This window comes from Helianthus annuus, chromosome 10, assembly GCF_002127325.2.
Source record: "Helianthus annuus cultivar XRQ/B chromosome 10, HanXRQr2.0-SUNRISE, whole genome shotgun sequence".
NCBI lineage: Eukaryota > Viridiplantae > Streptophyta > Magnoliopsida > Asterales > Asteraceae > Helianthus > Helianthus annuus.
The window spans coordinates 110,812,059-110,836,701 of NC_035442.2; the positions used below are offsets into that span (position 1 = coordinate 110,812,059).

The 24,643-nt window shown below is 35.2% G+C and overlaps 2 protein-coding genes and 1 non-coding gene across 3 annotated transcripts; 2 read left to right on the forward strand and 1 right to left on the reverse strand.

Annotated features, from left to right (window-relative positions):
- The first annotated feature begins 3,193 nt into the window (after nucleotides 1-3,193).
- Nucleotides 3,194-5,955, forward strand: LOC110885469. The gene is made up of 2 exons (XM_022133173.2): nucleotides 3,194-3,423; nucleotides 4,260-5,955. The coding sequence occupies exon 2, from the start codon at nucleotides 4,554-4,556 to the stop codon at nucleotides 5,733-5,735; it is 1,182 nt and encodes a 393-aa protein (XP_021988865.1). The 5' UTR covers nucleotides 3,194-3,423; nucleotides 4,260-4,553; the 3' UTR covers nucleotides 5,736-5,955.
- Nucleotides 5,956-13,501: 7,546 nt separating this feature from the next.
- LOC110885470 (cytochrome c) lies at nucleotides 13,502-16,347 on the reverse strand. The gene is made up of 3 exons (XM_022133174.2): nucleotides 16,077-16,347; nucleotides 13,969-14,102; nucleotides 13,502-13,781 (listed from the first exon to the last, which is right to left on the reverse strand). The coding sequence occupies exons 1-3, from the start codon at nucleotides 16,186-16,188 to the stop codon at nucleotides 13,689-13,691; spliced, it is 339 nt and encodes a 112-aa protein (XP_021988866.1). The 5' UTR covers nucleotides 16,189-16,347; the 3' UTR covers nucleotides 13,502-13,688.
- Nucleotides 16,348-17,354: 1,007 nt separating this feature from the next.
- On the forward strand, nucleotides 17,355-17,461 carry LOC118483644. The gene has a single exon (XR_004870930.1). It is a non-coding gene; the product is annotated as a U6 spliceosomal RNA (small nuclear RNA).
- Nucleotides 17,462-24,643: the final 7,182 nt, after the last annotated feature.

Genomic DNA, 24,643 nt, shown 5'->3' on the forward strand with positions numbered 1-24,643 from the left:
AAAGTAAGTTATTATTAACTAAAAAAAGTAATATTAATTTCAATTTTTTGCATGTGAGTAAAATAAGAAATATCAACTATTACTACCTCCTGAAAGAATATTATAAGTCAACTAATAAAATAAAAGACATATAAACACTTACTTTTATAAAAATATTGACTAGTTTTCTTCTTCTTCGGAAAACAATTCAAAACTTTTTCTTCTTTAGAAAATAATTCAAAATTTATTGTCTCACTTTGGAAAATATTAGGCCGTGGGTATGGGGCTTAGGTTGGGGCGTGGGTTGGGGTAAAACGTCCAAGCCACCACCCCGGGTGGGCTTGGGTTGTGGCGTGGCCCCTTGGGGCTTGGCTTTCAAGCCGGGCGTGGGGCGGTATGGCCAAGCGAGGTGGCTGAATCTCATTGGCTCACCCGTCACGTCAAGCGGTTGTTTAAATTTTGAAATTTAAAATTCAAACGGTCCCCCCATCCCCCCATCTTCTCTAACCGCCACCCGGGTCCCCCAAAGGCCTATATATTGTAACCCCAACCCCAGTGGTCCCCCCATCCCACGAACCAAAACCCCACCCCACGAACCCACTGTCTTGAACCCGCTACCCCGCTGGTCCCCCCCATCTCACGAACCCAACATCACTATGGCATCCTGGACCCGTGAAGAAGAAACGACACTCGTCACTAGCGTCGTCGACGCTATGAAGGGGCGGCCACCGGGCCAAACAAAATATTGGGCGGAAGCATTCGTGGCCTACCGACATAACGTCGGTAACGACCGCCACAACCTCAACGCGTGCCAACATAAATGGCGCGAGCTACGGCCCAAGCTCGAACGTTTCAAGGCTTACTACGAAGCCGTTCCCGGTGGCGAGTTAAGCCACGAGGACCGGGTGGCGGTGGCGAACATAGAGTTTCGAGGCAAGGAAAACAAGGCGTTCGACAAGATCGACCTTTTTGAAATTTTTTAACGCTCTAGGTTTTTTTATTTCGTAATTTTTAGAAATTATGTAATTTTTAGGATTATGTAATTTTTAAAATTTTAATGAAGTTGTAGGTTTTTTTATAAATGTTGTGTGATTTTTTATAAATTTTTTGTATTTTTTTTAAACTTTTCTGCCACGCGGTGCACCCAACCCAAGCGCAACCTACGCCACACCATACCCCGCGGACACGTAACCTGGCAGTGGGCTGGCTCCCTTTACACGTGTCACCAAATGCCCAACCCAAGCCCCACCATACCCTACGGTCTTAACTCCACCTGTGGTAAATTAACCTTTTTCCTTATTTCACTTTGTTTTACTTCAAGGAAATAGTTTAATTCCATTAACCTCATCTAACCCTATCTTTTAGTGGTTTTTGGTCTAAAAATAAAAAAAATAATCAATTCAATCTCTTAACAATGGATTAACATGTTATCGCATAACCCATTTAGTGACATTTAACACAAGAAAGGAGTTGTTTGCAATGTCAGTTAACATGTCATATCACTGTTAACACTCTAAATGTTAGAGTACACCCAATAGCCTTACTTGTTACTTTACTTATTTAGTGTAGAACACTGGTTTAATTACCTATAGATCTTGTTTAAATCAACTTTTTACTACCCTTTAAAATAGTCATAATTAACAAAATACTCAAAACCATTACAAATTTTAGTAAAAAAATAAGCATTAATTTTTTTTAATGGCAAATTTCTTTTAATTTATGTCGTATATAGGACTTAAACTCAAAACTTCTCTTCTCAAACCCAGCTATTTAAAGGTTTTCCATTACCAATAGGAATAAACATTACTTAACACATCATATTTTTTTGGAATAATATATTTTAATAATCCCAACTATTGCTCGTTGGCCGGTAACGACCCCAGCTTCAAAAATTCCCAGCGGCGGTCCTAACTTTTCACATATTGGCTTTCAATGGACCCTGACTAACAAAACTCTAACACCGTTAATCTCCGGTCACCGGAAAAACGTTTTTGGCCGGAAAACTCAACTTTTTCATCTCAAACCTCTTTGTAACCTTATTACGCACCTTTAGGAACATTTTACATTAAAAGGCCCCAGTTATTAAGGTCGCCAGAAAAACTCATTTTTCACCGGAAAACTTCTTTTTGGTCGGAAAAGTCAACTTTTTAGCCGGAAAACTCAAAGTCTTCGTCCTAAACCTGTTTGTAACCATAGATTAGACCTTTAGAAACTTTTTTCCGACCAAAAAAATTTTTCGGTGACTGAAGACTAACGTTGTTAGAGTTCTGTTAGTCAGGGTCCATTAAAGGCCAATATGTGAAAATATGGGACCGCCAGTTGGAATTTTTGAAGTTGGGACCGTTGCCGACCAACGGGCAATAGTTGGGATTATTAAAATCTATTATTCCTACTTTTTTAATGTTATATCTTAAATACTTCTAGAATACACTAAATAAATCCTAAGCTACTCCTACTAAGAGGCAAGAATCTTTACCAAGTGAGCTAGCTAAATCTACCGTGTATCATATTTAGTATTTAAAATTCTTTTAATCACAAACATGTCATATAAATAAGGCTTTGGGACCAATAGGTCCTGGGTTCGATTCCCACAAAAGAATTTTTCTATATTTATTTGGTTTCCTCTTGAGTATGCCTAGTGGAGATGAATATGATCGGGTGGTTCCGCTGATGACACGATAATACTCTTGTAGTCCGTCAGTAATCCAAATTTGCCGTTAAAAAAAGAGTAAATTACAAAAATCGTCATTTATGTATGTCACTTATTGCAAACCATGTCCTTTGTCTTCAATAATTACGGAAAACGTACTCGATGTTTGCAAACCCTTGCAAGTTATGTCCTTTAGCCTTAACTCTGTTAATTTTTGTGATTAAATCTGACCAAATGGACCCCACATGAGGGTATTTTTGTGGTTAAATCTGAACAAATGGAACCCACATGAGAGTAAAATGACCAAAATACCCTCAGGTGGGGTTCATTTGGTCAAATTTAACCAAAAAAAATTAATTGAGTTATGGCTAAAGTACATAACTTGCAATGGTTTGCAAACATCAAGTACGTTTTCTGTAATTATTAAAGATAAAAGACACAGTTTGCAATAAATGATATAAATGACGATTTTTGTAATTTACACTAAAAAATAACTTCCAAAAACACAAATCCAATAATTGAAAACAATAAAAAAAGAAAAGAAAATAATAGAAATATAGTAAAATTTGATTTTGGTTGGTTGGTCTAATGCTGGCGACAGGCTGTCAGCAACAAAGTTCCACTCTCTCTCCCCCCTTACCTTCCGTTGGTTCCCCTTTTTCTCTCTCTTGTTCCTCCTCCAACTCCTCCTCCTCCTCCTCCTAGGTTTTTCAATTTCCCCTTTCCATTTTTTCAATCTGATTTCGTTTCTTCCCAACGAACGAACGAGATCCACAACTATTTCACGCCCTCCTGTAAGTCCTTCTCTTTCAATTTCCCCATTCATTTTCCTTTCTTCTTTTCCATTTATTCTCTATAATACTCTGCAAATTCATGGAAAACAGGTGTCATAGTCTCATGTACTGATTGTATTCCGTTTAATTTCTCATTTAATTTCGATTTGTTTTCATTTTGACGTTTTTTCTCATGAATTTTGACTTGTAATCATGATGGTAGTGAATTAGGGCATTGTTTTTGTGTGTTTGATCTTGCATGCACAACATAATTATGTTCAAATTTTTGTTTAATTATGTTTTGGATTTGGAGATTTGTGGTTACATTGTATAATGAAGTAATTTGATTACTGTGGATGGATCTATGGCATAGAAGTTAGAATTTCCGTATATTATGTTCTTTACTTTGTAGTGTAAGTTTTATTGGCTAGGATTACACATAGTTAGAGTTATAATTTGAAGATTCCTTGTGGTCAATGTCTTTTCACAATGTTACATTTTGCTTCAAATAGGATGAATTGCAGGATTATTATTATGCAAATGCAAGGGAATGTGAATTGCATCATTAATTGGGCTAGAATTCAAATAGAATTACTATACACACATTTTAACATGTTGCATTCGAGGCAATGTTGGCTCAGGTTTTTAAATCCTATACATGACGCAATCCGTTCTTATGAAAAAGTACACTCGGATGCAATTCCACTTTGTTTTTGGTACACTGAAAGTGATTAACGTAGGAACTCAGATCAGTCGATAGTATTAGCATCACTTTTGTACATTCTTTTCTGTATGAAACATGTTTTCGGGGATAATGGTTGCATGTTTATGTACCTGATGTGTTTTTTTTAATGTAGGTGGTTTAGTTGGCTAGCAACTTGGACTTTGGAGACGTAATAACCTAGTCCTTTGCATTGGTATGTGGTAATTTCGCACAAGAATTCATTTACACGCAGAGTCCTTGATTGGTTTACGATGGGCCATTGCAGTTTCACCAATTGCTAGGTGTTTGCTCTTTTTTTCCGGAAAGGGTTATCTTTGAAACTGATTCCAGATTTCGTTATAAATGTGACTGGAAGTATAAGTTAGCAGGGGCTTTGGTGTAACATCCATGCTGGCAGAGAGCATGCGTGGAATCTATTTTTTGGGTAATGCCCCTGACAAGTGTACTTGCTGATGCACTCGGTGTGGTTACAATTTGTCTCGTTGCTGTTTTAGGTCTCATTGGTTTGCTTTGCATCTTGTACTCGTTCTATTTCCGAGACCACATTCGTAGTCAAAGTCAAACCCAACTCAGATACTTCAGTGGCCCGTGGGTTGTTAGAATAATCTTCATCTTATTCGCAATCTGGTGGGGTTTTGGAGAGATTTTACGACTAGAATTTCTGAGGCGTGACGGTCGGGTGTTAAATACTCTTGATTTAAAATGGCAGGAAACCGTTTGCAAATGCTACATCGTCTCAAACCTAGGATTTTCAGAACCGTGTCTATTCCTAACCCTCATTTTTCTTCTTCGTGCTTCGTTACAGAAAACAGAGTCTGGCCCGTTAAGCCTGAAATGGAACTTCAGAACAGTGATGTACATTCTTCTATGTGCGTTACCGCTCTTTGCTCTTCAAATGACAGTTGTCTTAGTCGGACCGAACTTCGAGACGGATTTACACATGAACAAAAAAGGCTACTTTTTCAAGACCACAGAGGACTTAAATAATGTCGCTCGATGCTACTACCCTTTATTAAGCACCATGTTTCTTGGTCTTTTTGCTACCATCCTGACACTTTATTTGTTCTGGCTCGGTAGTCGAATACTATTTCTGGTCATCAATAAGGGTTTGAAAAAGAGGGTGTACACATTGATATTTTTTGTTTCTGGTTTTTATCCGTTACGGGTCTTGTTACTCGGTTTATCCGTTCTATTCACTCCGGGAGATGCTGTGTTTGAAGTTGTTGCATTCTTGGCTTTTCTTTCTCTTTTATGTTGTGTTGGGGTCGGGATTTGCGTACTTGTTTACTTCCCGATTGCAGACTCTTTAGCTTTGAAGAATCTGCAAGATATGGAGGCAACAAGAAGGATTATCGGGGAACATAATGACACTTTGTCACTAATCGCTAACCATGTCCCGCTTGATGATTTTACCGCGAGCAGTGGGAGAAACTCGTCGACAAAATGTGGGTCAATTTCTTTTCGAGCAATGGAACCAGACGAGCAACACGTGGACCAACATCGGTTTGTCGAGTTGAGTCTTTTTTCTCCTAGTCAACACTCGACCCCAGCTGGTTCGCCTCAGCTTCATGGGTGGCCTACTACAGTCCCTTCGAGGTCAGAGCAATGAAGCATATGATGGTGAATCAACAACACATGTCAACTCATTTTTGTGGTAAACATCAGTTTGTAAAGGTCTTAGGTTTAATAAGAATTGTTGCTATTTTTGGTTTTGTATTTTTTAATGTTTATTTTTGGTAGAACTGATCTGTATCTCATCATGTTATACTTTTATAACCTGTACAATTTCGTTTGCTTCACGTACTTGATTGAATGGTTGTTTTTAAACATCACTCAATGAATCATTCTTTGGATCTGGTAAACACCATAAAGTTGCTATTTAAACCATTAATAATAATTGATATCAAAATATGTCACTATTGTAGGTGAGGCAAGTAGTAATTTTAGTGGTGTATATATTATTATTTTCTTTATTTAGGGTCTTGGTTATAAAAGGTGTGCCTAGACATGAGAAGCCAGAAAAATGCCTTCTATGTGGGTCAAACATAGGGCTTGTAGAGACTAGGGGTGTTCACGATCCGATCCGATCGAGGGTCTGCTCATGCTCGGATTGAATTACAACCGATCCGATCCGAGCGGATCAAATTTGTAAAACCGATCGCAAAAGTGATGCTCATGCTCGGATTGAATTATAACCGATCCGATCCGAGCGGATCAAATTTGTAAAACCGATCGTAAAGTGATGCTTATGCTCTGATTAGGGAGAATAGAGAGCGGCGATTGAATATACGACTGATTAGGTAATTATCTTTTAGGAATAGATTTAGGGTTAGATACTAGATTTATATATTAAATATTAAGTTGGGTTGGGTTAAATGTTATTTGGGCTTTTAGTTTTTTTGGGCTATTTATTTTTTTTGGGTGTTTAATCTATAAAATCTATAATATAAAAATATATATTAATTACTAATAAAAATAATTCGAGCGAAACCGAGCGATCGACGAGCGAGCGGAGGTATGCTCATGCTCGGCTTGAATTTGAATCGAACCGATCCGATCGGCTCATTTACAAACTGAGCGGGAATCGAACGAGCATTTTTCGAGCATTTTTCGAGCGATCGTCGAGCGATCTTCGATCGTCGAGCAGTTTGGACAGCCCTAGTAGAGACCCATATGTAAAAATGGTTTACTCCTATACCTACAGTTTTACAGGATTTGAACCCTTTACCTCTTAGACAGAGTAGCCATCACCACATGTCCCTTTAGGACAAAGGCGCAACTTTTAATTAAAACACCATGTGTAGAGGTGGAAATCGTGACCTTTCAAAGAATGGGTTGATTTAGTAACTTTCTTTGCGTTCATCTTGTTCAACTCGAGTCATATAACATGTCAGTCTGGATCCATTGAGATGTGTTAAACTATTTTTATAATATTTATGTTTACTACCCAAAATGGGTCCAATAGAGTTAGTACCACCTATGACCATTGTTTACTTGAGAACCTACCCATCTAATTACACTTCACCATTTAATCTAGCATTTGAAGAAGGCACCAGATCTCCATCATGTGCACTGACCCCATCCATGTATACTTAGTGCATGTTTGGCTTAGCTTATTTTCAACTTATTGAAAAGGACTTTTGGGAAAAAAAAGTCAGGATTTCCTGACTTTTGGAAACTTCAAAGGACTTTTGCCTTTAAAAGGCCTTCAAAAGGAAAGCCAAATACTTTGGAAAAGTCCTTTTTCCTTTCAAAAGTCCTTTTTTTCTCAAAAAAAGGAACCCCAAACATGCCCTTAGAGGATAATAACATCTAATATCACTAAATACTCCACAACCCCTTTCCAAATTCAGTGATATAAATAATATAGCAGTTAGTGTTGATTATTAACCGCTGATTTGACGGGTGCACCAAGTGGGAGCTGAACCTGCATCTCTCAAGAGAAATGCAAGCCTTTCACCACTTGATCTAGAGATCATTGGCACCCATCCAACTATTAATAGGAGAAATTGGACTATTGCTGTTTGACACGAACCCAGTTGACTCCATTCTGTTTTGATCCGTTATACAACTTGACTTGACTTGACCCATCCTTTTTGCAAGCTTACTCGCGTACATTAAGCTTGCGCCTCCTCAACTTTCGACACCGCGCCATGTAAGGGAATTTTTTAGGGTTAACTACTAAGATGAGTTTTGTCATTACAAATAAATTATTAAGTAGACAAAAAGAAGTTGTTTATTATATCTATCTACAATAAATAAAAGTCTTAGTTTTACAACTATTATTGCATAGAATAATTTGTAAAGCTGTATGTATAGACATGATGATTGAAATCCTAACGTATATGAGTTGGAGCGCAAGCTGTTCTTAGGAAAGAAAAGCTCAAATCCAATCACTAGAGCCGACATACAAGATTCCACAATATATAAACGACCAATTCATTCAACTTAAATTATATTTATATTTTGATCGTATCAAATTGTAATAAGCACAACTATATAATGCTGGGAAACACATTTTTTTAGATGCTAAAAATTTTACTAATTTACATAAGCCTATTTCTTTATATAATTATATTAAGTTAATAAAAAGTCAAAACTGTTATGTTCAAGTTTCCTTTTTTTCTTTCCACATATATCTTATTATTAATTGTGGTGGTCGGTATAAAAAGAATCACTATCCACAACGAGTCTTGGTCTTTGAGAATGGCAAAAAATTTCGCTGGAAAAATAAATTTTCACCTCCTAGGAGATTCCTCGGCCCGTGAAAAGTTTCCAACTTAAACTTGTTTTTAAAATTAACAATGGGCTTTTATTTAAATTAGTTTATATAATATTTTAAAAACCTTCGGCCCCTAGGAGTGTAGGTCTTGGGCAGTCACCCACCCCGCTCCTTCTTGGGGTCAGCGCTATTAGTACCCATAATTTCTTACAACATGTCGTTTTTTGATTGGTTATGCATACAAAGATTTCCAACAAACAATTTGTGTACATATATGTTTGAATATTAAGGAATACACCTTGCTAGGTGCTTGGAATGTGCCCCTCCAGCCAGGCGGCGTAGGTTCGAATCTCAGCATCCCATGTTGGTTTATTGGATATTTATGTTTTTTTTTCCTTTTCTTATTCAACTCAATTCTTAGGCACCCCATGCTGGTTTATTGGATATTTATGTTTTTTCTTTTCTTATTTAACTCAATTTTAATATATAAAATTTATTAATATTAATGGGATTTATTGGATTTTATGATTTTCTCTTTTATTATCTAAACTAATGTGCTTCTATTATGTAACTTATATTTTTCAGTTTCCTATTTTAATTTTCCTTTTTTTATTATTTAACTGATTAATTTATTAACTGTAACAATTTAATTAAAATTAAAAAATAAAATATAAAATATAAAAGAAATTAAAATAAAAGTGAAACCTAGAATTACTTTAGTTTAGAAAATTTATTTACATGTCTAAAATTACGATGTAACTAGTTCGTGATTTCTGAATATATTATCAGATATGTATTTTTTTTATATTTTTGTTTCAAAATCCCTCAGCGAAGCTTGAGGTAATCCCACTAGTTTATTCTAATATTGATTGCGATTTCTTCTTCAAATCAATAATCACAAGAAAATTAGATCCATACATATACACATGCTCATATACCATCTCCATAATCCGTCCTTGCTGATTCGACATCGAAGAAAATAAGTTATTTGCAACGTTTACAGGTCAATTGCTAGCTCGTAATGACACCGTCGTCAAGATCACTTAACCAAGGAGAGCATTCATTCAAGCACTTGTTGACATCTATCTAATGTGTAAAGTAGAAGCTTACATTATTTTTAACATCAATATAATCTACTTCTAATTTTAAACCATCGTCCACCACTAAAAGCAGGGGCGGACATATAGGTAAGGGGTGGCGTCCGCTACCCCTTGGTCGGAAAAAATTTGGAAAAATTAGTGTAAATTTTGGAAAAATTTGACGTTTTTTCGATTTCGTTACCGCTTATTTATAAAACGTTACCGCTTTGTCGGAATCCTAGACCCGCCACTGACTAAAAGGTAAGATGAAATGATATGAAACCCTAGAGAAAAGGAGTGACTCATTGTTCAGTTGCGTACTTGCGCGTTAAAAATATTTATCTAATCCCGAGTTGGCGAGTTCCAAAAATCCCGTTATTCTCAGTTCACAAAAAATGGTACATTACACTTCACTTGGTCAAAAAATTATATATATGGTCATTTAAAAAAAAAAAAAAAGTGCAGTGCTCCCCACGTGGGGAGTATTCCCCACTTAGCCACAACCAATCAGGTTATTCCATGTCAACTCCGCACTTAAGTCCCCATTTTGCACTCAAACGTTGGCATCACTCCACTCACACAATTATTTTTTTATAAAAAAAGAAGAAAAAAATATGATTGCTGGAAAAAAGGGTGGACCCACATTAACAACCAATCACCCTCTCTCTCTCTCCTCTCTCTCAATCGGTGAGCACACACCGAGCTAAACACACCCCGCGCGGTAAAATTTTGTTGGTGGCGGTGTACCCGCACAGCAAAGGAACTCCCCGCATGGGGTCACCGAAGGTGCCCCGTGCACCCTTAAATTGGACGGTGAGCTGGGACTTCACTAGGCCACTTGGGCCGGCTGATTTTGTTTAGCATTGAGAATTTCAGAAAACTTAATGCACATGGACTACTTTAAATACGCCACTGTCTTTTAGGGATGACCTTTGGCAAATAGAAGAAGCATACATAACTTCTTGGGCCCAACTAACGGTCCGCTCCAAACAATCATAATTCAGAAAGCATACAGTAGGGTAGTAGGGCGCTAGGGGGGGCCTGACCGATTAACATTTTAGCCAAAGTTATAGGGCCTTAAAAATAGGGCCCCTAATTTATTTCCACATATTACATCTGTAGGGGAAGGTTCAAATGAAAACCACTAGTTATTGTGAAAACTTGAAAACTAATTAAAAAAAGCCAAAAAAACATACAAAAAAATTTTTTTTTAATTTTTTTTTTTTGCAATCAAAATTTCGCAGGTTTTTTAATATAAAAAAAAATTTCAAAAAAAAAAAAAAAATTTTTTTGTGTAGTGCACATGTGTAATACTGCACATATGTATGTGTACTACACATGTGTATTATTACACATGTGCACTACACAATTTTTTTTTTTTTTGAAAAAAAGTTTTTTTTTATATATAAAAACTAGCGATTTTTATAAAAAAAAATTGAAAAAAAAAAATTTTGTGTGTTTTTTAGGCTTTTTTTAGTTAGTTTTCGAGTTTTCACAATAAAAGTGGTTTTCATTTGAACCATCCCCTATACATCTGTATTTAGATCAAATGAATAAACACATAGGTAAAGATATAATAATTAGGGTTGTAAACGAACCGAACGAACACAAATAAGGCCTTGTTTGTGTTCGTTCGTTAAGTACATAAATATGTTCACGAACGGTTCATGAAAATTTACCGAACGAGATATTATGTTCGTGTTCGTTCGTTAAGGAAATGAACGTGTTCACGAACGGTTCACGAACATACACACACACAAATAAATTTGGCGAACACGGTGAAGCCTAAACGTGGATGGAGGAGACAACAACACTAGAACTTGAAGCCCTAACATTATTTTTTTTGATGTGAATGATACAAAAAGAAAGAGGAACGGTGCATAAACAAGATGGAAATAAAGTTTCATACTTTAATTGCTAAGGTAATAAAATAAATCAAAATTAAAGAATATAAAAAATTAGATAAAAATTTATAAAAGTACAAAAATCTTTAATTAACAACACAAACAAACGAACATGAACAAACATAAATGAAGAAATGTTCACGAACACGTTCTCGAACACAATTGAACAAACGAGACCTCTGTTCATGTTCGTTCATTTAACTAACCGAATGAAATTTCTTGTTCATGTTCGTTCGTTTATTAAATGAACGAACGTAAACAAACTTCCCGCCAAACGGTTCACGAACTATTCGCTGAACGTTCGGTTCGTTTACAGCCCTAACCAAACAAGTAACATGTCTACACTCAAAACTTGAAAAGATTATTGGTCAAATCTCTCTTTTCTTGAATCCATAAAGTTACCAGGTCCCTTTTTTCTTGAACACAGTTATGCACCCTCCGCTACGATCCTGATTACTTGCGACCTCGCAACCGACGTGAGTTGCGATTGAGGAAGAAATTAGGGGTAATCGATTGCCACCGATGGTGCGATTTGCGATTAAGTAACCATAAAAAAAAACAATTTTGCGATTTAACATGCGCGATTTCACGCCTTTATTTTGCAATTTGTTATTGTCAGTTGATATGTTGTTAGGTTCAAGTCTCACAAGGGCCCTAACTTTGTAGTTCGCTTAGGTTTTCCAAAAACGTTAGGCCGGCCCTGAGTCCCTATATTATTCTTCATCAACTTTTAGTCACGTTTTACCATTTTAGATAAGGGGGACGGGGCACTCCTCACGTAGAAGCCAGCGTGTTCAAACCCGAGCCAGCACACCGCCGTCACCCCGCGGGATCGGCTGGCCGCTTGAGAATTGTTTGCTTCGAGATGTTTTGACCGTTGGACCCTTTTGACCGTTTGTAACTTTAAGAAAAAATCAAATTCAAATACTTTTACCATTTTCTATTTAACTAACCCATTCTATCTACCACATCCACAAAACTTTCTCAATTTTATTTTCTTATACCAAAGCTTATTCCCTCTACCCATCCACAAAACTCTCAGTATTCAAATATCTCATCTTCAAATATGAGATTAATCCCGTGAACCGAAGAGGAACACATCGCGTTAGCGTTCTCTTATGTCGCAATCCATCACAAACGTTCATCCCCTAGTGGAAGGGATAAGTTTTGGAACCCCGGTTGTTCCACCAATTTTGTATCCACGTTGGTGAGACAATCCGAACCCCACGCAAGTTTCGCGTTCGTCTACGACGCGCATTGCGGCGGTACCAGTACAATAAGAATACACGATGTAGTTGTCAAAAGAGATAAAAAAGCAACTTTATTGAAGTTTAGAGACTTTAAGATAACTTGAGTATTTTACCACACGTGTTGTGACGATATCAGTAGTACTTACTAAAGTACTAAGTACTACTGGCAGAAAGTACTACTGGCATGCGGTGTAGTCATAAAAAAAGGAAAAAGTAATTTTATTGAAGTTAGGAAATGTATGAGAGCATTCACATCCACTCCACCATATTTTCACCCTAAATTACACTAAAAAACACTATATTTTCTCTCCTTTTCAATTAAATAATATTTTTTATACCTTTATCATTACATTTTCTCTCTCCTTCACTCACAACCACTTTCAAAATATATTTAAAAATTATAGAGGGTGAACAGTGTCCCCCCAAATATACAGATGAACAGTAACATTTTCTCTCTCCTCCACTCACAACCACTTTTTATACTTTTTATATTTTAAAAACACCACACACAATTTGATTATTTGGATGTGAATGCTCTAATAGCTTTATTAGAATGCAGGGGATATAAACGAAAAAAACATTATAAAATACAAATTACTTTAAAAGAAAAAAGAACCCACTAAATGACAACACCATAACACCAATACCGTAGTAAAATGGTGTTGTCATTTGATATATATAATAAAAGTTTAGGTTTAGGTGTCAAGCAATATTACTCTTAAGCACAAAATAAGCTTTATATGTAACCAAAGGTTGTATCTACATCATCTCTTCTGCATACCAACATAAGATAAGTAAATCATTCATAATCTCTTTGTCCTTTTAACCATATCTATATGTCACCGATCGTGGGCACCCTTTTAAAAGCAAGTAAAAAGACTTTCATGATCCCTTGCTAAATGTCCAAACCAACATGAATATCAACAGAAAAACAAATTGAAAGGCAACACTTTATTCAATCATCTCCTAGAAAGAGCAGTCCTCAAGATGAGAGTTATGTCGAGCGTAACAAATTGTTCAGGTTCAAAACAATATGGTCATATAAATGTAAAGAAACATCGCTGTTTTTAGTAAACGATGCAAATAAACTCGTTACCGCCTTTGGAATCAAGCGGTTGATTGCTTCAGGTAAGCAATGAGATCAGCTCGGTCCTTTGGTTTTTTCAGTCCAGGAAACACCATCTTCGTTCCAGGAATGTACTGCACCATTCACCCAAAAAATTCAAAATATATTCAGAACGACAAATTGAGCCGACAAAACGGGTGGGTCAGGTAACGGGTCAAAACAGTGTTTTAAACAGTATCAGTTTGGTTCGGGCCATTTAAAAATTATAGCATATAATGTAACTAATTAATACCTTCTTAGGGTTAAGCAAGTAATTAATACCTTCTTAGGGTTAAGCAAGTAGTCATAGAGTGTCTTCTCTTCCCAGATCACAGCCATGTTCTTATTGGCAGCAGAATATGAATACCCTGCAGTTGTACCAGACTGTCTTCCAAAAAGCCCGTTCAAATTCGGCCCTGAAATTTACATATTCATATCCATATCAGAATGATCATAATCTTGGAATAACAAGAAACAAACACGAGCAGAAAGACATCGTATATATATATACAAACATCCTCAGAAATAACTGATCATGAATTGATTATAAGAATATAAAATAACCGTTGAAATTATGAAAAACATGTTCCAAATATCAGGATTCAGAAATAAGTCATCTCAGATAGCCAGACTGACCCTAATTGTATAAGAAGGTTCACCCATATTTTCTCGAAATCAAAAGGGGTTGAACAACATTTAACTATCTTTATATATGCATAGTCTTTCTCAAAATCAAAAAGCAAGATAAGAGCGGCTCGACTGGAAAAATATATAAGCTGAAGCTCGGGCCCCATGTTCAAGGGCCCAACTTTTTTAGGGCTCGACTACATTCTTGCATTTGATTCTTTTCCGATCACAACTCCCCGAGATCTGAGTCTCTAGAATTTTCTGGTGGAGTTGTGATTTTAAGCCTTTTAGAAACCGTATACAAAAAAAGTGTCATTGTCAAGGTTTAAAAAAACAGAAACGAGTTTCGAGGTGTTTTCCTTTCGCCTCACGAGGCGTAAGCCCAATGCGGAATTAAAAAATAAATATAAAAATATATATCTTTTAAAAAATAAAATAAAATACTAAACGTAAAACATATAACTTTCCTAATGTAAATAAACTTGTGAGATTTGTTTTGGGTTAAATATGATAAAAGTTTAATGTTTAAGGGTCCTAACGTAAGTTTTTGTAAATGGAATGAAAAAAAGAGCTGTCCTTTTTTCAGTAACCCAAGAGTTAGGCCTCCGTCATTTTCTCCATTCCTGAAACCCTAATTTTTTTTGGTCACTCATCGCTACAAGCCAGGTACGTCTCCATCTTTAATCTACCTCTGTATTTCGTCCAGCCTCTTTCAGAATCGACCCTATTTTCTTTAGTAACCCTATAAAACCCTAATTTCTATCGCCTAAAAAGTCATGTACGCCTCTTAATTTCCGTTCCGTCTCGACAAGAAACGTTTGAGGCGTACGTATTAAAACAAGCACGTATTAAAACAAGCAGTGAGGCACCGCCTCAGATTCGATTTCTTGACGTTTCGCCTCGAGGCGTGCCTCAAAACGGACGCGTCGAGCGTTTTTTTAAACCATGGTCATTGTGTGTACACATTTTAGGATTCTAAGGTAGTGTTCGTTTCATGGATTGTAATGGAATTGGAATGAGAGTTCACGCAAAAATTGAAATCTGATTTGTAATTTAGGTGTGTTTGTTTTGCGAAATGGAATGAAATTTGGATGATATTAGAATGTAGATTCCATTTCTTATGTTGTTCAATTCCAATTCATTTTCTTGTGGAAACCAACAAAATTAGTAGTGAAATCAGCATTCCAATTCCCTCAAGATTCCATTCCATTATGTGAAACGAACACTACCTAAGATTCTCATTTTATTACGAAAATTCGCTTTATGCCGCCCAAATGATTGAGCCGGCCAGGACAAAGACTTAATTGTTTTTGTTGTAAACCAATCGAACAAAATAAACCTACACATACAACGTCTCCACATTTTTTAAACGTAAGGCTACACGCGTGATTGCCCTCCACCTCAGCAACTTTTCTATCCATAGCGCCCCCACACCATATTATGGGTGCTATTGAGTGGTCGCCAACACAATAACGAGGGATAGCGGACTTAACGTGGGGCCAAATCAATTTTTAATTAATAAAAGGGGTGCTATTGGTGGACGGGGGGTTTATCCCATTTCTTGTTAGCTATTAGGGGCGCTATGGGTTGATGTTGGATGAGGTGGCGCATTCGTGATACCTAGTTGACACAATGAAGCCCCTAGGGCTCGAATCCATACCCTGTAGCCTAAATAAAGTCTCTAGATTGATCTAGCAACACAAACTTCTCAAAACAATATTAACAAGATAAAGTAATTGTTTAAAGAAAAAGAAAAAGAAAACCTTGTTTGTGGCCAGCGCCTTTATCGACGGTATGACACTGAGCGCACTTGGTTCTGAAAATCTTTTCTCCGGCTTTAGCATCGCCGGCCGGTGCCTGTTCGAATGACGCCATTTTCCGATTACAAGATAGAGATTGTTTCAAGTTTATACGGAAATCTTGTTGCTTCTAGAGTGTGGTAGCTTGTGACAGCTGGCATACTTCATATATGGAATCGTGGCTTTATATACATGGCACACGCCGCCATTACTTCCTTCCACCGCCTCTAACCCCCAAGTTGCGGTTTGTAAATTTGAAAATTAAATTGATATTTTAAAAGGTTTGAAAAAAGAATATACCTACACAATTCTATTCTATTCTATTCTAACTACTACAAAAACCAATTGGGGGAATAGTGCCAGGCAGCTGCCTGGCACTCCCCCATTGGACCAACCCATTTTTAATTTAGTTTTATTCTCGCCTTAAAATTACGGTTTCGTCCTTTGTTTAAAATTACCGTTATGCCCCTAGCTCAAAATAAATTTATAATCTTGCCCCTAACTCAAAATTACACTTTTGCCCTCGGGCCAAAACCTAACTTTTCCTTTTGTTCCCAGTTTAAAGTTACGGTTTCGCCATCTGTTTAAAATTACGTCTTCCCCCAGCTAAAAATAAAATGTTGTTTTCCCTCTGGCTCAAAACTACGATTCTGCCCTTAACTCAAAATTACGCTTTTGCCCACCGTTCAAAATGAAAATATGTTTTCCCCCTAGCTAAAAATTATGATTTTGCTATCAGTTTAAAATTATGATTTCGCCTCCGGTTCAAAATATATTTATGATTTTGCCCTATGTACAGCGATACAGAGAGAGGCCCAAAATTACAGTCATATCATTGTTTTTTTTCCCCATAGCAAAATTATAGTAGTCTTTTAGTAATTGGTTGAGAATTATTCGGCCATTACCCCGCCCAATCGCCCCGCAACGCGGGCGGGGCATCTACTAGTTCTTTAGTAAACGTCCCTTCGGGAAATAATATACCTACACAATTCTTTAGTAAACGTCCCTTCGGATACATTCGATTAAATTGGAACGATACATTCCCATGACATTATAGCCTAGTGACATCTTGGGGTGAAATAAGACTTATGACCATTAGGTCATGGGTTCGAGTCTTACAAGGGGGTTTCCCAGATTTCTTGGGTTTTCTCTTGAATTGGTGTTTAGGCATTATAGCCTAGTGGAGATGGATATGATCGGGTGGTTCCACTGGTGGCACGATGATACTCTAGTGGTCCGTCAGTGATCCAAATTTGCCGTTAAAAAAAAAATTGAAACGATACATAGAAGATTAGCATGGCTCCTAAGCAAGGATGACGTGCATAAATCGAGAAACAATAAAAGATAAGTAAACATCGTGGCTGGAAAGTCGGGTACTTAAAATTGGCTCGGTTTGTAAACAGCTTGAGTTAAGGCCAACTCATTTATTTATTCACTAAAATTAACTTTTTAATTTTTTAGTATTTTATGAACAAAGTAAAATACATTTCCATCTTTTAAACGTAATTATGTGCGAGTGAGAAATTTGGAAAGATGATCACAATCTTCTTAGTGCGATGTTGTATTGGTGATCTCTTCCAATTTGTAAGAATAGTTAAGTGATCTCTATCTTATTAGAGAGATGTTATAGCGATTACTATAAAAATTGATGAGACGTGAAGAGGAAATATCTGGTGCTTTAATAAGACATTGCAACAGTGATTTCTATGGGCTTGGGAAGATTTTTAATAATGGCAAAGTTTTGGTTGAAGTCAAAGAGTGAACATATGATGGATTTGTTAACATCTGTCGAAACAACTATACATTTACATGTTATGTTTTCTCTTATCTTTTACTATACTTGCAAATTACTTAAATTTTTTAATAACAAATGAAAGTTGTTTATTTTAACAAAAATGATATTAAAAATAAACCATTTGCCCCTGTAGGTTTTAACACGTTTGTTTTACAAAAAACTTCATTTAAATGGTAATGTTGTGAAACGACGACCTACTAGCCTAATAGTAAACAATAAGAGAAAGAGAAGTAGGGAGAAAAAGATTGCTCTTTCATTAATATGTATATTTACAATGAGATACAATAGTGGTATATATAGGTATACAAAACTTGGAGAGAAAGCTAATCTATTTTTGGTGTTGCTAACCACATTAATAATAAATATATTCATAACACTCCCCCTTGGTTATCAACATAATACGTTTGATGCTGCCTCGTTAAAAACCTTGCTAGGAAAACCCGGTGGGACAAAACCATAGCTAAGGGAAAAAGAGTGCAGCGTGTAATGCGCATTAGTTCCCCCTAATACTTCTAGATCAGGTATGTTGCCTCATTAAAAACCTTACTAAGAAAATCCAATGGGACAAAACTTAGTCAAGGGAAAAAGAGTGCAACTTAAATAAGTCTCCTCCTCATTTTAACATGTATCCTTTAATTGACGTGTGTCCATCTTCCTTGAAAGTTGATCAAAGTTTTTGTAATCAATATTTGTCGCTTGATCCCTTTATGTGCAATCCTTTATGTTGAGAAATGTTGTATAATCTTCTAACTAGACTTTAGGTGCCTCCTTCCAAAAAATACCATATGTCCACGACTGTGTTTAGTTACATTCCTGCATCTACAAGACTAACCAAACTTGTTTTGATGAGTTAGTAGAATATAATCAAATATTGTTTATACCTGAAATATTTCATTGAACTCATTCCAATGTCTCTTCGTTTAACAAATGTTATATCATGACAATACGCTCAAGTGAAAGATATTATAACCATACATAGCTAGCAAAACATTTTAGTGCACACATGCATTTAATGATGGTACTTATAGAATGAGAATCTCTACTTTGGTAGGAGATGATAATAGGCATTTCTTATAACAAATGACTTAACAACCTTTAACGTACTTTTAAGGTTCAACTATGTCCATACTAAAATATCCCAACATCATCTTCGAGATGTACTTTAGGGATTGATAAAATATAATTACATATATACTCGAACTGCAGTTCGAGTAATAATTAGATTGTGCCAAGGTCATTAAAAAAATCTCCCTCTAAAAGCTCAACAGTTTCTCTCGACGATGTGTAAACATCATCACTGTAAACTGCGATTATAGTGAACTTTTAAAAGTAAAATTTTGATAAAACATGGCTGATTTAATCAAACTTATATCCCTCTTTATGCGAATATCTCGAGTTGTACAACACTCGACTCAACTATTTTAGCCATATGTATTTTGCCATCTTCATATAGTACATTCTTGAGGTTTTTATATCAATGCTTCTGGCATTATTAATCCATGAGGGAATTCTGCCCATCTTATCCAACAATGCATGTGCATTCACTCTTCATGAGTTTTGCTACACAAACTTACCCATATAACACATAGTTATCTATATCATATGCAAAATTTCATGAACAGTTACTTTTATCTCCAAAATCCATATTATACCATGCGTGTACACTATTTATTAAGACATCACAATCACTGAATACAAGTTTTCTATGTATGTTTATTGGTGCACAAGAATTACATCCATAAGATGTTTCAGTTAACCTTCTAAGCACTCAATTTGCTTTAGGATACTCATGAGGAGTTTCAATTATATCCAACATGTAAAAAATCATAATCTATTCAAATCCGAATATGTATACAATGATCACATTGTTCTCGAGAACTTACTTTACATGACTTACATAATTTAAACCTTCAAGACTTTCATGTAAATTTTCAGTATCAAGTGATACATAACATTCATGATACGCATATCAATTCTCTCTTTATGTTACCAGACTAATAAGATATTGGAAAGTTAATGCATCTACAACTGGAGAATACTTCTCCTTATAATTAATCATAGGTCTTTGCGAAAATTCTTGTGCCACCAATTTTGCCTTATATTACTTGATTTGATTTTCAATTCATAATTCGCATAAAAGACCTCTTTGTTTCCAACATGATTTACAACTTTAGTTGCATGGATTGTTGGTTCGAAAACTTTCCATTTCATTAGAGAATTCAACTCTGCCTTATTCACGTTTTTTCGCTTTTGGCCAATCATTTCTCATAGGCAGATCTTAAATTTTGATCCTCATCATTTTATCATTTCAAGCGCTATTTTATATACAAAAGTATAACGACGTCAATTTTTATTTCGATTCCATACATATCTTAGACATGATACAACTTATCGAGATCTCTTTATTTTCAGGTACCTGAGGTTCTTCTTGAACCATCATGTCTAATGTCTCTTCAGGAGACCCTATTAATATAACCCCGACTTGACCATCTTAATTACCTGCTCCAACTTTCGAGGAATTTTATTATTGGAATCGATTAGTCTACCACGCATTAGACGTGCAATAGACCCATCACAAATATGTGGTTGTCCTTAGGGCTGCAAACGAACCGAACGAACACGAACAGGACCTTGTTCATGTTCGTTTGTTAAGAAATATACGTGTTCGTGAACCGTTCACGAACACCTATCGAACGAGATTTTATGTTTGTGTTCGTTTGTTAAGGAAATTAACTTGTTCGTGTTCGTTTGTGTTTGTTTGTTAATTTTAGGCAACGAACAAAAACAAACATTGACGAACACAAGTGAGCACAAACTAATGTTCATGAACACAAACGGAAACAAACGAACACAAACAGTTTTTCATGAACAAAATATATAATACACCGACACTTATTAGATATTTAAATTGTCGGATTTTTGAAGTATTTAAATACATATAAAAACTAAAAACACTGATTAACTGTCGAACACGTTACCGGACGTTCACGAACATAAACGAACGAACACGACCTTTGTTCATGTTTGTTCATTTAACTAAACGAACGAAATTTCTTGTTCGTGTTCGTTTGTTTAATAAACGAACGAACACAAACGAACTTCCCGCCGAACGGTTCACGAACTGTTCGCCGAACGTTTGGTTCGTTTACAACCCTAGTTGTCCTACTGGGACACTCATCTTAATTGGAGCATTAGCAGTTGGTATATGTGACACAGTCACCTTTTTAAGGTCAGTGAATGCGTCTGGTAATAGATTCGCTAATCTCTGTAAATGAGTTATTCTTTGAACTTCTGGTTCACACCTTTAGTTTTGAGGATCAATGATGATTTATACCAACTCATTTCTTTTCCAACTGCTTTTTATCTCCCCCTGATATTGGGAATGTTAATCCATTGAGATGGATATCGATTAATTGAGTCGTAAATAAATATCTCGTGAAAGACTTTATTCGTTATCATATATTCCCAACCATCTTTTAAGGTCCCATCTTTGTGCATAGTGGTGGATCATTTTCAACATATACCGTACAACCAAAATCTTAGAAGGGACATCTTTGGTTCCTGACCAAAAACCAACTATATGGGGAGAACCTATTACAACATGTTGGCTTGATGTGAGTTAATGTTATTGCATGTAAAATTACATGTACTAAAATAGAAACATGAACTTTTGCTCTTGTGATCATTGACTTTGCAATAAGTTGTAGACGTTTAGTGATCGTCTTCAATAAAACATGTATTCCAATGATGATCAATAACTTGGGAATCCAATTCACTATTGCAACCGAAATAAATTTTTCAATCTGGAATAATATGCTTGTGATCACATTAACTAAGCCACAATCACACAAACTTCAGGTTGTGGATTTGATAACCATTTAGACGATGCATCGATTTAAAACACTAAATGGTATCATGTTGGGATATGCATATTCTTTAATCACTTCCAGAATATCTAGGGATACACACCCTCCCTTATTTGGCAAATATAAAATTTCCCTTGAGAGCAAACATTACATGCTAATTATAAGCTTGAAGAATCTTTTAGCTCTTCATTATGTTTCACATCATCATTGACTCGGTGTGGTCTAACCGGTCATGCCAACTAATTAAATAATTATGATCCATAAACTTCTAGTTTATGATCGTATGCGTATTACTTTCTCGTATGTAATACAAAAACGTATGATAGGAGAGAATATATTATAACTTCAAACTTCAAACCATCACGTTATGCAATCACTCATTAGTTTGCCACTTTTGTGGCCCATCTCATTATTAACATGATCAAATGGTCGATCTCATTATTAATATGACCATCATTACAATTTCCTCAATGATGTCCATGATCACAATGATCAACGTATTTTCAGTTCATGGATCAGAGTAAAATAACACAAGTTTCATGAGTTTCATTATTTTCGGACATACGAACATAAAGTTACTTCAAACCTTTCATACCATTTTAATGATATTGTTGCTTTAGGTTTGACAAACAAAATTTGTTTTATCCGATTTTGTCCTTGTAAACCAACTTCTCTTTGTATAACACTAGTTAAAAAATAATTAAATGTCACAGACATATAAGTTTAGTGGTCTAATATCTTATGACCTTTCATAACATGTTAATGAGATTCAAGGGGTATGACACTTTAGGTGTCATATCTAAACATATTTATACGCGTTTATGATAGCGTATAAACACAACTTTGGCTTTATTTTCAATATCATATAGAATACTATGTATACCACAAAGCCACACTACTCAAATAAAACATGATAAAATGTCACCATGCAAAACAAGTTATAATAAAACTCAATGAAATAAGATGTTTCTTTCATCATTACAAGCCAATACATTGAATTTATGTATTAGTCTATCACATGTATATCATATATATAGATATGTAGCATTATGTTTTGAAACATAAACAAATATTTCTATCAAGTTCTCATTCTCTTAGCAAGATTTGATCATTTATTACTCGTTGAGTTAATTTAAATATATATACCCCACAAACATTAAACATGTTCACATGGTATACAACCTATAAACTTTTTATTAACCACTATATCTAAATAAGAATCATGCATACCATTATATCTATACGTATCATGTAAATTACAAAATATGATAAAATAAATAAAGTTAGTGATCATACATACAAATTCAAATTTAATGAATATTTGTATCTAAATATAGATAATCTAATTAAATCTTTCAAATCAAGTACAAAATATCCTTTAATTTATACGTATGATCTTAACAGTAAGTTACCTAATATATTTATTATACCCATATCTTATACGTATAAACACATATCCATAAGTATCGTGGAAAAAGAAACGATATTAAGATTGATTAAGTTGGAGATAAAAACGTACAATAAGATATTTTTTTTTCGAGCCTTGCAAATAAATTTCTTCCGATTCTTATAAACAAAAAAATTAATAACTCAATCCCTTCATATATATTGACTTTTGTTGTTTATTAAAAGCAAACCTTGATCACTTTATTAAACGTATAAAAACCACTATTTTTAAATTATTTAAATACTTTAATTAGTTACCATCCCATCTTAATTTTTCGTAATTCTTTACAATTCCGTACGGCAGTTTCTTTACAAAAGCAATCGGCTAAATATGAAAGATTTAGAATCCCATTAAACAATTATCCCAAAATATGACACAAATCTAAACATAAAGCAAACTCAAAATCTTGCCTAAGGTATCCAAGCTTATGCATCAAGATACATATGGTGAGGTTATTATAGAATAATACAATGAATAAATTAGCAAATACCAATATGATGTATTAGGTAATTGAATATAATTAGACTTGTTTAATTAATCTAAATGCTAATCGAAAGAAAGAAACATATAGATGGTATACCCTCTAAACTAACATAAAATTTTAGGAACTCAATAAAAGAAACTAAAGCAAATTGAAAATTTTAAGATAACGACCGAAATTAAAAATTAACACAGATCGAGTAATTTATATCTCTTTGGCAATTAAGAATGCAGATCAGTCTAATGGATTTTAATCATCAACCTTTCACTTTTTAGATAATTACATCTATATGATTTATGATATGAAAATAAATATAGAGGCATATAATGATTATTTAAATAGCATGAAGAATGTAAAGAACATACCATTCACGAGACTGATGAAAACACTCGTCTTTCCTCGTGAAGCAACAACACTCATGATAGTACGATCCAACTCTAGAAAGCAAGTCGTGCTGATAACGTGTTGTGAAACAACGACCTACTAGCCTAATAGTAAACAATAAGAGAAAGAGATGTAGGGAGAAAAAGATTGCTCTTTCATTAATATGTATATTTACAATGAGATACAATAGTGGTATATATAGGTATACAAAACTTGGAGAGAAAGCTAATCTATTTTTGGTGTTGATAACCACATTAATAATAAATATATTCATAACAGGTAAGACTTTGTTTTAAAAGCATAATATTTTAATTATAAAACATTGTTTACTATTATACAACTCTCTCATGATCTTCCACCTTATTTCGTTTGGCACTTGTTGGTCTTGCACTTTGTCATTTGATATTTTATTTTTCTTATTTCGGCTTTGTCGATCTTGATTGCGTGTATCTTGGTTCGATCCATTGGTGAGTAAAAAATCCAATGGCTGGATGATCGGACCATGATATCGACCATGGAACTACTGATGTCTTGAGTTCCCGGATGCTGGTCCTGATT